The sequence below is a fragment of the Tenrec ecaudatus genome, chromosome X (assembly GCF_050624435.1).
Source record: "Tenrec ecaudatus isolate mTenEca1 chromosome X, mTenEca1.hap1, whole genome shotgun sequence".
NCBI lineage: Eukaryota > Metazoa > Chordata > Mammalia > Afrosoricida > Tenrecidae > Tenrec > Tenrec ecaudatus.
The window spans coordinates 84388784-84407720 of NC_134548.1; the positions used below are offsets into that span (position 1 = coordinate 84388784).

Here is an 18937-nt window from a genome sequence, read left to right on the forward strand (position 1 = left end):
CTTTGTAACAGTGACCAAAGCAGAATAAGAGAGCAAGGAGCTGCTTGCTTGAGAGGTTAAGGATCATGCCTGTAGAGCAGGGGTCCTCAAACTATGGCCCATGGGCCACATACAGCCCACTGAGGACATTCTTCCGGCCTACCGGGTGTTTTTGCCGCCGCTGCCTGTCTTACTTCAAAATAAGATATGTGCAGTGTGCATAGGAATTCGTTCATAGTTTTTTTTTAAACTACAGTCTGGCCCTCCAACAGTCTTGAGGGACAGTGAACTGGCCTGCTATAGAGTATGCTGAGCAGAGAACTCCAGAACAAAGAACTGTAATCCTAACACTTCTGATCCTGATGTAAACTGTTAGCTTCCCTTACATGAACCCCATAAGCATGCACATTTTCTGTGATTCTGGTGTGGCCATTACAAAAGATGATCAAACCCAGCAGAGAAGTAGAATGGCTTAGAGAGAGAGCTGGTGTTGAAATAAAGAAGGCTGGAGGGTGGAGTCAGCATTATCTCAAAGGGTTTGGCAATGGGCTAATACGGAATTTGATTGTTCTCCACCTGCCTTGTGAAGCTGAAGAAGGCCAGACATGGCCCTCACATCCTTTTTGTATTAAGTTATTTGACTTGCCTTATTCTCTTTGCTGATGTAATCTAGCTGCAAACACCATGGATGAGTCCAGATTCTACTTAACATCTGAAAATCTTGAAAAAGTTTTGCACCAGCCTTTCCTCTTCCACCTTCATTGCTATTGCCAACACCTAATGAAAATTAAGAAGGTAAGTTAGATATGAGAATGCTCATTTAATATTGCTAAATTGGGGTTCTAAATTTTCTATTTGCCATTGATGTCTTTGAGAATACAGAGAAACTTATAAAGCTTCTTTCTTAATGTTTTTAAACAAAAAAGAAATGGGATTATAAATGAAATTAATTCTATAGAAAATGCTACCAAAATGAAAACAAATTTGCAATATAGTAATGTAAACCACAACTACAAAATTCTATTTCAACTCACAGTAACTCTGCAAGACAAAAGTATAGTAATAAAAGTGGTAGGTAGCAGCAATAATTACCTATACATTTTTATAACAAAAATAATTTAGAGATATTGGTAGTAACCGTAATATGTAAATATATTGTATTTCTGTTGTTAACAAATACAGTTAGTATGAATAGTTAGTTCTATGGTTTGGCTTCTGTAGTCATACTGTGGGGGGGGGGGTGATAAATTTTAGTGAGTGTGTAAAATTTAAGATCTAATTCTTCCTTATCCAGTTTCATATAAATTCTATCCATTGACCCCAAATTTATGCTCTTATTTTATATTAAGCATCTCCACTTATGAACGATTTTAGCACAACTCTCACCAACTATTCTTAGAAACAAAATGATTTTTTAAATTTAAAACATAAATATCAACTTTCTTCTGTGCAGAATTATTTCAACTAACATTTTTATTAAAATATAAAAAGGAAATGGATGCTTTATAAAATCCTTGACAGCATAAAATGTGAAAGAACAAAGGTAATTTTAAGAAACAAAACCAGCATTTAAGCAGTGTCCTATCGAGATTTTAAAAATACATGTTAAGCAATAATTAGCAAGTCATAAAATAAGTGACAATAAAGAAATCGGTAAGGACATGAAGCACAAATTAAAATTACGTAATTATTTAATGGTGATTCTTTTGCCTGATACAGGTATTCTACTGATTATTAACAGAAAAAATACTGTTATGAAAAGGAACCATCTTATTTCTTGGTATACAACAGCTCACAGCTCCCTTTTTAATCCTTTTTGTTTCTGTAAGGTCAGTAGTCTTTCATTCAATAGTAATCTTAAACTTCCTTAATCAGTCAGTCTAAAAGTCTGTCAATTTCATTGATTTTTTTCATTGAATCAACTTGAGGGTTTTAATGATTTCCTCTCCTTTTTGATCTTTCTTATAAAAATTTTTGCTCCAGTTTTTATTATTTCCTTCCTTTTGCTTTCTAGGGGTTAACGTTGATCTTTGAAGTGTCTCAAGGCAGTTGAAAATTTTCTCCTCTTCCAATAAATATTTTCTATTCCCTTTTCATTTCATCTTTTGACAAAATGTTTAAAAAATTTGTTAAATTTACAAGTATTTCTGGTTTTCTAAAATTACGCTTTATTGGTTTTTTAATTTAATTTTAATGTAGTTGAAAAACAGGCTTTTTCCAAGCAATTAAAATAGTATCTGGGATCCTAAAGGCTTTTATTTAAACAAGCAAAATCGAAATGAAGCGTCCTGAAGAAACACACCAGCCTAAGTAATTCGAAAATGAAATCCAAATGTGGTGAAGCAGAAAGTTATCGGAGCTTAAGTTGTCAACACCCTATGTATGCCAGATCCTCTCTGCCCATAGGAGTAGGGCTTCAACAATTGTACTATCAGACAGGTTATTGTAAACTTGATTATGGTGGATCGAATTATGGTGTAACATGATAACTGGCCAGTCAACCTACCTCGGGACCCAACCTAAATTTGTTCTAGGCTTACATATTTATTTGTTCCATTAGAAAATTTCTTCTATGTCTTTTAAAGTATTGTTGTGATCTTTTCTTTCTTTCTTACATTTTATTTTAATCTTCATATTATTACTATTATTACATTCATTTTATTTTTAATTATTTATGTTAGGTTTCCCACTCTACAAAACACAGAAGGAAAGGAAGAATAGAGACAATAACTGATGCAATCGTTTATTAGGGTTTGTGGAGGGACAGGGGGTGGGAGAGCAAACAATGAATGCAAGCAGGAGGAGAGAGCACTAGAACTGATTGTGGATGATATATATATACAACTATCTAAAAGTGAATTAACAATGGACGAGTATTTTCTTATCAAGACAACTACTAAAAAAAATCAAAAGTTGACCAATGCCTACCATGGATGGAGGAGGAGGTATCTGATTAGGGGACATTGAATTTATGTTAATGGTGCAGGGATAATCTAGAAAAGGCTATCAACAATAGTTGTACAACAGAGAGTAATCAATGCCACTAAAATATACATGTAGAAGGTGGTGAATTGGAGGATATTTTGTTGTGTATATTTTTGACAAAATTTAAAATAAATTAATAACTACATTAATTATCACTACAACGGAGAAGAAAATGTGTTAAAATTGATTGTGGTAATGACTGTACAGCTATCCACGATGTGACTGAACTATTCAATTGTATGATATGTGGAAGAAGTGTCAATAAAACTAATGTAAAAAAGAACAGGCTTTGTATAATTTTGTTTTTTAAATAAGGGTTGTTTTTCTTCTGGTCTAACATGTGTGTGGTTTATCTTGAATGTTCCATGTGGCTTGGGAATAAAGTATAATCCATCATTGTTGGATGGAGAATTTTATAGCTGTTTGTTAGTTATTGGGTTTTTTTTAAACAAATAAGAGGCCACACCTTACAGAAAAACCAATGTGAAATAAATCAAGAAGTGAAATGTGAAAAGGAAAATTATAAAATTCTGAGAAGAAAATGTAATATATGAGCATAGAATATCAATACTGCAGATATCCTAGCTCTTACCACCACCATCCCAAATTAGTCCTAACTAAAGTTTTTTTTGAAGTGCAAGTAAAAATTGAATATAAAGAGATTCCAGATTTAAAATATCATTAAGCCATCAGCAGAAGCAACAGCAAATTCGGTCTGGAGTAACCAAAACTTTATCCCAGGCTAAAAAAAAATACCACATGTAATATTCCACAGAATATTAGAAACTTTTAGACAAAGTACTTAAATACATGGGGAAGGAAGATGCCATGACAACACCAAGAGATGCATACGGGCTTCAGATTCGGAGATAATCAGACAACACTGTAGCTGTTTAAAGAATGAAAAGAAAAATATAACTGAGTCCGTCCCTCAGTTTCCTCATTGCACTCCGACACACCTCAGTCGTAGGTAAGCACTAATATATTTTTCTGTACACAAGAGTTGGTAGAAGAAAACTGCCACTTGGGTTCCATTTTGTAGACACAAGCTGATTCCGAATAACACTTCTTTGAGGCATGTGTGTAATCAACTGCAGATCAGTAAGTTATCTGAGTAATACATTTGTCAGTGTTGTTACGGTACCGCTTTTTAAATTTATTATTTATTTACTTTTAAATCATTTTATTGGGGGCTCATACAACTCATGACAACCCATACATGTATCCATTGTGTGAAGCACATTCGTACATTTGTTGCCATCATCATTCTCAAAACATTTGCTTTCTCATCCACTGCTAGTGGACTTGTAGGTATGTACAGCCACTATGGAAATCGATTTGGCGATTTCTAAAACAGATGGAAATTGAGCTACTATACGACTCTCCAATGTTCGTCATGGTGCAGTTCACAATCACAAGGAGTCGGAAACAACCCAAATTTCTGCAGTGGATGAATGAATTTAAAATCTGTAGTACATACATACAATGGAGTACAACACATCCCTAAAAATCAGTGAACACATGAAGCACATTGCTGCATACGAAGAATTGAAGGAAATTATGCTAAGTGAAGCAAGCCAAGTACAAAAGGACAAGTACAACATGAGTCCTCTAGGTAAGATTTCAAAAATAAAAAAGAAATGCAAAAGGGGCACTGGGAAAAAGCTACTGTATACAACATTCCAAGGGTGAGGCCCAGGTAGTATGGCAGGGGCCAGACCAAATCCTGGGGTCCATATGGTAGCCAACTAAAATTGGGGGGTGGTTGGATAGAAATACGTAGAGGGCACTAACCCACCCAAGGGGTGTGTGTATTGTTTATGTCTCTATAGGGAAAGAGGAACCAGATGTATATCTGGTGTTCTGGGTTGTGAATGCAGCATGTCTGCATGGAGAGGGGAGCCAGAAGAGAGGCCTGAGGGCTCCACCCCAATCCCAGCTACATGAACAACTTCCCCTCCTCCCAAAATAATTTACGTTAGACAACAGCACTGAAGTTGTAGCTCAGGGAGAGGGACATGTCTAATCAGATCACACGGGAGCAAATGAATGCAGGACGACATCCCCGCTCCAAACAGACAAGCACAGAGTGGACCAAATGGTCCCACTATGAGACACACTGTCCCTCGACTGGAGACTCAGTGTCGGGATTGGCCCAGTCTGACCCAACCACACCAAGGAAAACCACTAAAGGCATGCGGCAGATCAACAGGGAGCTAAAGAGGGGGTGCAAAGGATGGACTTTGGGGCCAAAGCGTGGCACCCCATAAGATCGACTGGAAGACAAGCCTAGGGGTCAAAAACAGACTTTCAACTATTTACAGATTTTTATCTTAAAAATTTTTTTTAATTTATTTATTTTTCTTGGTCATTGGTTTTCCTTGTTGTCATAGTTGTGTTCTCTTTTACTGCTTTGTCTTGCTATGACTTGTTTGTTTTGTGCATATTATTATCTCTGCAGGTCTAGCTAGATAAGATAGGCTAGATGAACAGTGTGGAGGAGAAAACAATGGGACCTATGACTCCGGGGGGGGGGACATGGGAGAAAGGAGGTGGTATTGACCAACCCAGGGACAAGGGAGCAAGGAGTGATCCAAAATTAGTGGCAAGGAGGGTATGAGAGGCCTGGTAGGGATGCAGGAAGGGCAACGTAATCGAAAGAGTACCGAAACCCAAATGAAGGCTGAGCATGATAGTGGGACAAGAGGAAAGTAAAAAGAAATAGAGGAAAGATCTAGGAGGCAAAGAGCATTTATAGAGGTTCAAATACAGGCATGTACATATGTAAATATATTTACATATGAGGATGGAGAAATATATCTTCGTGCATACATTTATAGGTTTAGTATTGAGGCAGCAGATTGACATTGGACCTTCACTCAAGTACTTACTCAATCCAAGAACACTTTGTTCTACTAAATTGGCATTCCATGATACACACCTTCTAGACAAATGTGAGCATAAGTAAATGTGGTGGAGAACGCTGATGGTGCCCGGCTATCAAAAGATATAGTGTCTGGGGTCTTAAAGGCTTGCAGTTAAACAAGCAGTCATCTAGCTCAGGAGCACCAAAGCCCACATGGAAGAAGCGCACCAGCCTGTGTAACCACGAGGTGTCAAAGAGATCAGGCATCAGGGAACAAAAAATCATATCATTGTGAATGAGGGGGGAGTGCAGACTAGAGAACCAAAGCCCATCTGTAGGCAACTGGACATCCCCTTACAGAAGGATCGGATCGCGGGAAGGAGACTAGACAGTCAGTGTGCAAGGTAGCAACAATGAAACATACAACTTTCCTCTAATTCTTTTTCCCCCTCTAATTATTAATGCTTCCCCCCACACACTATTATGATCCCATTTCTACCTTACAAATTTGGCTAGACCAGAGGATGTACACTGGTACAGATAGGAACCAGAAACACAGAGAATCCAGGACAGATGATCCCTTCAAGACTAGTGGTGGAAGCAACAGTACTGGAGGATGGAGGAAAGGTAGGTTGGAAAAGGGGAACCGATGATAAGGATCTACATATAACCGTCTCTCTGGAGGAGGGACAACAGAAAAGTGGGTAAAGGGGGACATTGGACAGTGTAAGACATGACAAAATACTTTATAAATTATCAAGGGTTCACAAGGGAGAGGGGAGCGGGGAGGGAGGGGGAAAATGAGGAGCTGATACCAAGGGCTTAAGTGGAGAGCAAAGATTTTGAGAATGATAAGGGCAACAAATGTAAGAATGTGCTTGACACAACTGATGTATGTACGGATTGTGAGAAGAGTTGTATGAGCCCCCAATAAAATGATAAAACAAGAAAACAACATTTGCTTTCTACTTGAGTCCTTGGTATTAGCTCCACATTTTCCCCTACCACGCCCCCCTCAGGAACCCTTGATAATTTATAAATTATTATTATTTTCTCATGTCTTACACTGTCTGACATCTCCCGTCACCGACTTTTCTGTTGTCTGTCCCCTAGAGAGGGGGTTATATGTAAATTCTTGTAATTGGTTCCCCATTTCTATTCCACCTCCCCTCCACCCTGCCAGTATAGCCACTCTCACCACTGTTCTTGAGGGGTTCATCTGTCCTGGATTCCCTGTGTTTCCAGTTCCTATCTGTACCAGTATACAACCTCTGGTCTAGCTGGATTTGTAAGGTAGAATTGGGATCATGATGTGGGGGGGGGAGCATTTAAGAACTAGAGGAAAGTTGTATGTTTCATCATTGCTACACTGTACCCTGACTGGCTCATCTCCTCCGAGTACCATTTTTTTGAAAGAATACTTTTTGTGCCATGAGTAAAATCACGTTTAACAGAAACATTTTACAAAATTATCAAAACTTTGCAACAAAGTTCAAGAAATGGTGCCCCACTTAAAACAATTTTTAAATGTATCAAGCATTTTAAAGAAGGGTTGGAAGAGGCAAAGATGAATTCAAAGCTGAGAGGTCATCTCTAACGGTTATGTGGTAACTGTTTTTGGGCAGTGGTTCTCAACCTGTGGGTCGTGACTCCTTCGGTGTGGGGGGTGTCGAATGACACTTTCACAGGGGTTGCCAGATTCATAACAGTAACAAAATTACAGTTATAAGTAGCACCGGATATAATTTTATGTTGGGGGTATCATCACAACATGAGAAACTTTATTAAAGGGTCACAGCATTAGGAACGTTAAGAACCACTGGTTTAGGAGGATACCAAAGGAGTAACCTTGATAGATTTTCTCAAGGGACACTGGATAATCATGGGGCTTATTGTGAGGAAATTCTAAGAAGACTGAACACTGCATTGCAAAGAAAAAGGTCAGCAAAGTTGTGAGGAGGAATGTACTTGCTCTCTTGGAGGATAACAAGAGCTGCGCTAGAATTTCATTAGGAAACCACAGACTTTGTTCCCCCGAACTCAAAAAACTTTCAAAATAAACACGATTTGAGTTCCTCAAAGATGCCAAAACAGTTCTGTCACCGTATGCATCCAAGAGCCAAAAAAAACTTTGGGGAAGGGTTAAGTAGGCAGCAAAACTACATTGAGAAATGTACAGACCTAGATAGAAAATACATCATGAAAGAAACAGCTTCACATATTTGTTTAATAAAAGTTCATGTTATTTTGTAGCAAGATGTTTTCCCTCTAATATATACATTTTTCTATTCCAGTCATAAAATACAATCCTATAATGTGTGGACATTTTTAACGGCCTTTGTTCATTCACCATATTAGTCTCACAATTCATCCACGTTGTAACCACCATCAGCACTTCAAGCTAAATAGTATTCCATTATATGTATGTATCACATTTTATTTACTTATTCATTCATTCAATGATGGGCATATAGTCTATTCTATCATTTGTATAAAGATGTTACGTAGATACACACTTTCATTACATTTGCCAAAATGCCTAGGACTATAATTGCTAGGTCATATGATTAATTGTATCTTTAACTTTCTGAGAATCTGCTAAACTATTTTCATCAGCATCTACACAGTAAAGAATTGAAATCATGTTCCCTTCAAATGTTCTCTAAAATAAACGTTCTTTCAAGAGAAAATTAAATACAAAGATAATGCTACAGCACTGAAGAGAAGCAGTAAACATGAGGGTGGATGTTGATACCTGTATCTCAAAACATAGGTTACAAAGCAACCTTTTAAAATAGAAAGTACAGTACATAAAATGAACCAACCAGAAACATAATCATTTATTATGACTATAAAGATACGTGTACTAAAGACTGAATATGTACTGTACCATTATATGAGCTGCAGTGCAATCTGTATTTAAAAGACATGAAATGCATGTGTTGTGTAACCGCTCTTCCATTTGCTATATCCCAGGATTTCTGCCCTCTTATTACATCCTGCCAGGACCACAGGTGCGTAAGTGGTTGGACGCTGTGTGAATGGCTACTATGAGGTGTATGAGGATGGAACAAAATGCTTGCCATTGCAACATAATCTATTAATGATCATTCTTTTATCATGCTGTGCTACCACCACAAAATTTTTATGACCTTCCAGATAGAAAATTAGTCATTTGAAATAAATAACTTCCATCCTCTCTGACAATTAATATCTGGTAATCACTTTGATCATGTAAGTGGTAAAATAATAGTATTTGTCCTTCGTTAAATACCTTCTTTTATTTAGTATGTTTTTAAGGTGCACTCATGAATCTCTAAACAAGAAATTAATTTCTCTTTATAAGTTACTGTCTCCAAATTTTTAATATTATGAATAATAATACAATGGTGTACACATATCTGGTTTATTATTCATTTAAATCACCTATCTGTTTTGAACCTGCATTTAAGCTTCATGAGTATAATCACATATTTAGGAATGGATATGAGTTATATGATAATTCTTTGTTTGAGGAACTGCCAAACTATTCTCACCAATTCCAATTCCTAGATGCCCTCAAAATCATTTGTATGGACTGGAATTTTCCTAAAATAACCAATGCCTCTGAGCAACTTTTTATGTGCTTATTGGCAACAATAAGCCTTCGGGAAATGTATATTCCATTCCTTTCCCTATTTTTAAGTTGGGCTGTCTTTTTTTGTAGAGTTGTAAGAGTTAATAATATACTTTTAATATTAAAGCCTTATCAGATATATGGTCTGAACATTTTCTCTAATTCTATAGATTTTCTTTTCAACCATTTATAAAATAAGAGGGGGGGGTGCCTAAAAAACACACACCCCAAAAAAGGGGGAAATTCTCCGCTGGGTTAAGCTTTTATCTCAGGAATTTTTCCTGCTAGGTGAACATCAAGCAACTCATGTAGTGCCCCCAGTGACGTAGCCTGGGAATGTTCTTTCTGGTCACACTATATTTTTGTAAAAACATTTTTGTTACCTCGTTTTTTATGATGGCTGATTACACAGTGGGCAGCTGTGAAATTTTGGTTCCTGCTGGGGAAAGATGCTGCAGAAACTGTTGTGATGTTGAACACGGCTTACAAGGACAGCGCTATAGGAAAAATTCAAGTGCACGAGGTTTTCTCGGTTCATAAAAGGTGAAATGTCGATTCGTGCCAAACCTCATTGTGGACGTCTGTCAACTTCCCACACAGATAAAAATGTCAAGTCATAGTACATTTGGAGTTCGTTCCACCAGGTCAATCAAGCTTGCTATTTAGGAGTTCTGAAAAGACCGCGTAACAGTGTATGACAAAAAAGGCCTGATGTGTGGCTGATGGGGGGACTGGTTTTGCAACCAGCACAATGCATCTGCTCATGCAGCCATCTCAGTGTGCCAGTTTTTGACCCCCCCCCGCAAAAAAGCATGCTTCTCCTGCCCCACGCACCTAATTCACCCACTTACTGTGTGTGACTTTTTTCTACGAATGAAGAGGGACATGAAAAGACAGCAATTTGCCAATGCAGAGATGAGGTGCTGTCAGCCATCCAAAGAGATGAGTTTGAAAAATGTTTCCAAGAATGGAATCCTGGATTTGACAAATGTATTAAGCAAAATGGAGAGTACTTTGATGGAGATACGGTTGTTTTGTTAAAAAAAATTTAATACATAGCTTTTTTGGGGGAGGGGATTTCTGGGTTTTTTGGGTACCCCCTCGTGATTTCCTTCTTCAAATTATTTTCCAAGTCAACATAATCCAAGTGTTCTATTGTCTTGTTGTTCTTATTAGTTTTGCTGTCTCCCAAATGAGGATAAGTGCCCACATTTGGCTGTAGCGTTTATTGTGTTACTGGTTCCTTACTTCAAGAATCAAATTAAAATGTTTATGTTTGTTAAGGTAGGTTAGGTGATTAATCTGAAGTTTTACCTCCTTTTTAAATCTTGGTATTTACACTGATAAACTTCTTTGGGAGCGTTCCACTGTACATCCTCCCTCAGGTTTCATTTTCAAATTATCATCGTGAACTTTGCTTTGAGCCACTGTCTCTTTAATAAAGTTTTGTTTCATTTCACCATATTTTTGAAATTCACAATTTTCCCTTGGGTACCGATTTCTAATGTTATTCTACTGTAGTCTCAAGCAATTAAAATTTATTGTTATGTTTTGTGAACTGACATATTCCAACTTGGAGGATAATCAATGTACACTGAAGAAAAAAATGTTTCTATGTAATTGTTGGGTGGATTATTGCTGATATGTTTGTTCCTGTGTGTTGCTTTACAATGTTATTAATGTCTTCTATTCACTATTGGCCCTCTGCCTATATGTGGCATACATTACAAAATTTGATATTTGTAGATTATTATATTCCTATAAATGTTGAAATGTCTATTTCATCCTGTAATTTTGTCACTGTTTCATGTATCTGGGGGAACTGTTCATAGATATAAACATTACGCATGCTAATTCTTCTTGATAAAATGACCCTTTCATCATTATATAATGTCTTCTCATCTAATATTGATATATCCCAGTAGTGCTCTGTCAGAGTAACTAAATACATAAAATATCTTTTTACATACTTACAACTTCAGCCTGTCACTAATTTGGGTATAAATTGCCTATGGATCTAAAGAAGTACAGAAATGGGATAACATCAAGAACATCATATAAGAAGAAAACAAAAGTTCATTAAAAGGGTAAGAAAGAACAGACCAAAGTGGATACCAGAAAAGATACTACGTGTTCTTGCACATATGGTAAATAAGATCAGCAAAGAAATGATGACCTCAAAGTGAACAGTAATTCTCAAAGGTAGCTCAAGAAGACAAAAGTAGAGTATTAGAATGAAATGTGTAAAGACTTGGAATTGGAAAGTCAAAAAAGGAAGCATTTAGCATTTGATCAAGCTTAAAGAAATGAGGAAATTCAAACCTTCCGCTACAATACTGAAGAGCTCTAATAGGTAAAATAGCCAACAGGCAAGAGCATGTAATCTTCTGATCCGACCTTCCAAGGAAGGAAGGAGAGAGCCTGCACAGTGTTCATGGAGCTGCATCTGCTTCGCAGGTGCAGGTTTTACATGGAACAAGGGCTACCAATTCTAAAGGCAGATGCATCTTGGCTGAAAGCAGAGAATACCAGAAAAATATTTACTTTTGTTTTATTGAGTATGCAAAGGTATTTGACTGTGTTGATCATACCAATTTACGGATAGCCTTGAAAAGCTGGGAAATTCCAGAACACTTAATTGTGCTCATGCAAAATCTGTACATGGACCAAGAGGCAGTCATTCAAACAGAACAAGGTTTGACTGCATGGTTTAAAATCAAGAAAAATAGGTTTCAGAGTCATAGCCACACCATACTTATTCAATCTGTATACAGAGCAAATAATCAAAGAAGCTGGATTATATGACGAAGAATGTGATATCAAGATGGGAAGAAAGCTTATTAACAACCTTTCGTATCTAGATGAGGCAGCCTTCTTTGCAAAAAGCAAGGAGGACTTTGAAGCACTTGCCGATGAAAGTCAGAGACAGCCGCCTTCAGTATGGATCGCAACTCACTGTAAGGAAAACAAAAGCCCTCACTGGACTCACAGGGATCATGATAAATGGAGAAAAGAGTGAATTTGTCATGGATTTGTTTTACTTGGATCCATGATCAACGATCAAGACAACTTAGAGAACCAAGGTACAAATGATCCAAGCCACAGCATTTTCAATCACCTAATATGCATGTGCAAGTTGTACAATGAGTATGGAAAACTAAAGTACTATTGCATTTGAATTACTGTATTGGTAAAGAATCTTAAAAGTGGCATGGAGTGTAAGATGAATAAACAAATGTGTCTTGAAAAGTATTCTTTGAAAGGATTGTGTTACTTTGTCTCATACACCATGGACATATTATCAGAAGCAACCAATCCCTGGAAAAAGATATCATGCTTGGTAAAGCAGAGGGTCAGCAAAGCAAAGCATGAACCTTAAGGAGATGGACTGACAACATGGCTGCAACAATGGGCTAGAACTATAACAAAAGTGAAGATGCTACATCATTGGTCAGGGTTTCATCGCTGAGTCAGAACTAACTTGACGGCACCAGCTTCTTGCAAGAGCCTTTGTGGCTCACCAGTTATGTACTCAGTTGCTAACTGGAAATCAACTAGAAGCTCCACCTCTGCTCCTGTAAATTGTAGCATAGAAAGCCTTCTGTCACACAGGTTCATGGGGAATGAAAACCAACTCAAGCGTTCTGAACAGGAATAACTAATGATACTGAGCATCTTTCCTGGACTCGTTAGTCATTGTGTAAACAGCATGGGGGCCTCTGGCTTCTCAAATGCCACAAGTCAGCGGTCACACATAGCTGCCTCCATCTTTCTCTATCTACTCGGATACTGACCATATTTCCTATAACACTACTTTTCCGGCTCAGTTCAATTATTTGTTGCAAAGGCCTTAGAACTCAGGGACAATCGTGATAAAGAGAGTTTAGTAGGGAAGTTTACATTTTACCTCAAGTCAGGATCAACACACAGTAAGAACACCATGGTCATCGGTACACTGCAAGTCCTCTCCTCAGTCAACAGCCAAATTTCTCTCTCTGGTTCTCAACCACATGGTCAGTTGGTGTCTGCCTCCACGGGCCACCTTCCCACCCCTGCCCCATCCCCGTGCCGCTACTGTACAGTATCATAATTTCCATGGCGCTGCTGTTCTCATGGTAGCTTTCCCTCGGCATCTGGTCTTGGTCTGATTCTATTGCTGTCTGAAGGTCTCCGAGCCAGCCTCTGCTGCCTCTGGCTTTCCTTGCAATGATCCTGGAATTTCGCTGTGTGTTCCTGTTTCTACAATGGCTCATTCTTATATGAAGGCATGATTTCTGTCTTTCTGTAGGCCATGCCGTCAATGAAACAAAGGGTGCTAACTTGGTGGTTTACATCCTCTACTAAAATGGAGACTTTATCCTACCTTAATTCTGTCATAAAACCATTTGGGCAAGAATTCTTTGCTTGCCAAAATGAGATAATGACCAGACATAGAAGCTACAATTTATAAAATATCGCATAAGGGGTTATGGCTAGAAGGGCCACATTTATTGACTACATCTTAATCATATGTAATTTTTCCGGGTAATATATATATTTAAACCATTAACCTATTTTATTCTTACTGGTTTCTTTATTTTGCTATGTTGTATGCCATTGACACTGAGTTCGTTGTAGGGTTTCCAAGACTATAAATCTTTATGAGAAGACAGTTTCATCTTTCCATTACAGTAACTGATAAATTCTAATTGCCAAGGTTAGCAACCTAACACCTAACTCAGCGCCATTAGTTCTCCTTCTATGTTATATTATTTATTTATACATGTGAGATGTTAATTCCTTTTCAATTACAAGGTTCCCCAACATTATCTACCAGTCTATAGGTTGTGTCTTCATCTTTGCTATTAAAAGTTCTTGGTGAACCAAAGTGCTGGATTTTGTTATATATTTTCTTTTCCAGTTCATGCCTTGGGTGCCTTATCTAGAAATTCCTTGTTAAAAACTAGGTGCCAATCCAATGCCTGTGTATTTTCTTCTAGATATTTTTAAAGTTTTGTTCTTAAATCCTCAATCAATTTTGATTTCATGTTTATATACATTGTTGTCAGGTGCCAATCAAGTTGGTTCTGACCCATAACTACCCTATGCTTAACAGAATGAAACACTGCCCAGTCCTGTCCCATTCTCACAATTGTTCCTATGCTATGCCCATTGTTGGGGCCACTATGTCAATGCATCTCATAGTGGGCCTTCTTCTCTTTTACTGCCCCTCTATTTTATACACATGATGTCCTCCTCCAGGAACTGGTCTCTCCTCGCAACATGTCAAAAATGTGCGAGACAAAGTCTGCCCATCCTTGAGTCTGAGGAGCTCTCCAGCCATTCTTCCAAGACATATTTATTTATCCTTTAAGCAGTCCATGGGGTATTCAATAGTCTTCCCAGCACCATAATTCAAGCACATCAATGCTTCTTCATTCTTCCTTATTTCCTGGCATTGCTGAGTGAGTGCTTCCAGGGCGTCATCAGCTTGTTGAAACAGTTCAATTGATAATCCATCAATTCCTGGACCCTTGCTTTTGGCTAATGCTTTCTGGACAGCTTGAACGTCTTCCTTTAGCACCATTTGTTCATGGTAATATGCTGATATGGTAATAATATAACCTCCTGAAACAGTGGAATATACCAGTGCTCTGTGGTACAGTGGCTGTGCATTCTTTTTGTCTTCTTTTGATGCTTCCTGTAGCATTCAATATCTTATCCATATCCTTTCAATATTACAACTCAAAAATTAATTTTTTCCTTTGGTTCTTCCAGTTTAAGATATGCTGAGTGTGTTCGTCACTTTTGGCTTTCTAACTCTAGGTCTATGGACAGTTCATTATAATATTTTACTTGAACTTCTCCAATTGTCCTTTGAAGTTCTATTTGCTTTTTGACTTCATCCTTTTTTACATTTGCCTTGGTTACTCTCTGATTAAGAACACACATATATATAGTACGAAATATAAGTTTCATGTCTTTGAAAGTGAGCATTTTGTTGTTCAGGCATCAATTATACGGTGTTTGTCTTCCCCCCAATGGATGCACTTGGCTCGCTAATCAAAAAGTACCATAGATACTCATGTATAAGCCGAGTTTTTCAGCATTAAAAATGTGCTGAAAAACTGGGGTTCGGCTTATACATGGGTCAGCGGTACCCCAACGAGGTGTAACATCTCGCGGGTGATGGCCGTTCCTCCACTGTTCATTCAAAGCCCCGCTGACACTGCAGGGCTTTGAATGTTTGTTTACTCACATCTAACCAATCAGAGTCGTCCTATGGCGTGGACGGTTCCAATTCGCAGAAGGACCCGTAGTGATTCACTTACGCCGGCAGCTGACCTGGTAAGGATGCATCTGGGGCTGCGCTCCGTCTCTCACCACTGGTCTCTGTGTTAATTCACATCCAGCATTTCCCACCCTAGGTATATACTCAAGTCAATCAGTTTTTCTGGTTTCCCAGGTAAGAATTGGGTACCTCGGCTTATACTCGGGTCGGCTAATATACATCTATAGTTACATACCAGATTGATATGATTACTATGGTTTACACTTCACACTGTTTTGAAATAAGGAAATATGACTCTATTTATTCTTCCTCATGATTGTTTTTAGCTATTTAGAGCTCCTTGTCACACAGAATATAAATAAAAGGTCAATTCCCTATATTCCATTCTACAAATATGAAGCCTATTATAAATGGGCACTAATAAAGTTAATATTGATCTGCTGTTTCTTTGGAAGTTTAGGGTCATGTTTTCATGGAACATCCCAGTTGAATGGCCTAATAAATAAGCTTAGTACTCTTGTCCTAACCTCTACTTCACTGCATTGTGCCTTGGTTCGTAAAATTTCACACACAGTCATCTAAGGCACAATAATTGACCTTTGTTAACATGGCACAACAAAGAAATACGGAGAGTAAGGAACAAAAGGAGAGCAAATGTATGGCTACTAGCCACCCTGCGCAACTCCCTTCCAGTAGCATGAGAACACAAGAATTGGACGGTACCAAGATACTCATATTTATTACTGAACATTCTGAACAAAGACCTATAGAAGAATCCTCATCACAAGGGGGAAAATGAAGAACAGTATTTCAAATTCTCATGGATTTCAGACTTTCTAGATGAACACCTGAACCTCTTGACCTAAGATATCATTAAACCTTAAAGCAAAAATATCCCCTGAACCCTTTTTAAAATCAAGCAATAGGTTAACTAGTAAAGTTTGTGCCTTGTGCAGTATGTACTTTTAAAAAATTCTTTGGGAATCAAATTGACAAGAGAAACTCAAAAGATAAGTACCTTAGGAGGAACAATGAAGAAGGGTGAAATTCTTTATACAACGTGAAGAATATATTCACTCCCTAAATGGTACACCTACAAACTGCTAAATTGTTATGTGTAGAGCTATGTATAATCTCAAAAAACAATACCAGAATTATGAATAAAGGCACAACTACTAGATGGGAATTTCTTAACCAAGAGAGAAATTCATTTTGGGATGAATAATTTGAGAGTATATTGTAGTTAATAAAGAGTTTAAAGTAAATATTAAATTTTGGTACCTTGAAAAAATAGTAAGCTAATGGCACTTATAGAAAAAAGTTCAGGAAATACAAAAAACTTTCTCCTTAAAAAAACGACAAACGCACAATATGACAAAATAATAATGTACAAATTATCAAGGGCTCATGAGGGAACGGGGAGCGGGGAGCGAGGGGGAAAACAGGACTTGATGCAAAGGGCTTAAGTAGAGAGCAAATGCTTTGAAAGTGATTAGGGCAAAGAATGTACAGATGTGCTTTATACAATTGATTTATGCATGGATTGTGATAAGAGTTGTATGAGTCCCTAATAAAATGTTAAAAAATAAAGTAAAAAAAAACTACAAACGAGATATTGTAGCACATAAACTCTCTGTGATTCTAATGTTGTTGTAATATTATGTGCTGTCCAGTCAGTTCTGACTAAAAGCAGCCATACAGAACAAAACACTGCCCTTTATTCATCATCCTCATAATTGTGGCTATCTTTGACACTATTCTTGAAGCCCCTGACTGTTAATTCATCTTATTAAGGGTCTTCTGCTTTTTCAATAGCCCTCTGCTTTAACAAGACCTTTCTCTATGGACTGTTCCCCTCTAGATAGGCTGTCCAAAGTAGGTGTAAGAAGTCTTTGCCATCTTCTCTTATAAGGGCATTCTTACGGCACTGCTTCCAAGACAGACTAGTTCATCCTTCTTTCAATTCATGGCATAATCCATATTCTTCACCTACACATAATTCAAGTGCATCAGTACATCTTCCATATTCTTTACAAAATGTGCAGCTTTTAAAAGAATATAAGGTGTTCAAAGAGACATTAAAAGACTTACTGATGAAGATTAAAGACTAGAACCTTCAGTATAAATTATACTTCAACAAACAAAAATACTCATACATCTGGACCAAGAAGTAATATCATACTAAATGAAGAAAATATTGAAACTGCCAATTATGTAATTTATACCCACATGTAACGTAAGGACATGGTTATGTTCCAAGTAATAGAACATTATGCAAAAATCGTTAGCATTCCAAAATGAAGGATGACCATATCAGATTTTAAAATGGAAAGTAACTACATAATGGGATAGTTGTCAAATTATATAATGGTCTAACTGCCAAACCATTGAGAATGATGGCCCAGCCATGTTGACACATCAACATAACAATCATAGCCTGCATGGCTCTCACTTCGCATTTTATAACAACCGGAGAAAAATGATAATGTGCCAAATACTCAGAAAAATGTTTTTTACTATTGCCATAAATGTGAATTGTTCAATGACAAAATAGTTGATTGAAGAGGAGATGTTCTTAGATGCACAACACTTATGAAAGTGACAGATAAATCAAACACATATTAGAGTGGGAAAATCTGCTACAATCAATGTCTTTAAAGTGCTAAAAACCAAGGATGTCTCCTTGAAGAAGATTCTAATACGTAGGTCAAATACAGGAGAAATATTGTGATGGTTTGTACTAAAAATTAAGAGTGTGGCCTTTATTATAACACATTTGGCTTCTAGGAAGTTTTTTTTCAGAGAGGTAGTTTAAGTGAGGGTATTGTATTCCCACCCCTCCTTTTCAATGTTTACCTCATTTAGGGCAGAAAACCTCAAACTGCAAAACTGGGTGATTCATGGCACCATTAATGATTTAGGAATTATAATTTTTATACATGAGAAGCTTGACACATAGTCCCTCAGAAATTTTATTCCCATCAACGAACATCGAACACCATAGTACCGTCAACATATTTGCTAATATATAGCTCTCGTAAAAGGAGCCCTGGTGGTAGAGCGGTTTTGCGTTGGACTGTGATGCTCATGGTCAGCACTTTGAAACCACCACCAGAAGCTCCACAGATGAAAGACGGCGCTTTCTACTTCTGTAAACAGTTGTGGTCTCAGAAACTCACAAGGGGTCGCTATGAGTCAGCATTGACTCAATGGCAGTGGG

The 18937-nt window shown here is 37.5% G+C and overlaps 1 protein-coding gene across 5 annotated transcripts in view; it reads right to left on the reverse strand.

Moving 5' to 3' along the window:
• ATRX (ATRX chromatin remodeler) overlaps positions 1 to 18937 on the reverse strand; it is a 241168-nt gene that overhangs the window by 74755 nt on the left and 147476 nt on the right. For all 5 annotated transcript variants that reach the window (XM_075539142.1, XM_075539143.1, XM_075539141.1 and 2 more), the window contains one exon: positions 626 to 756. In XM_075539142.1, the coding sequence (XP_075395257.1) occupies positions 626 to 756 (131 nt within the window). The remainder of the gene's footprint in view (positions 1 to 625; positions 757 to 18937) is intronic.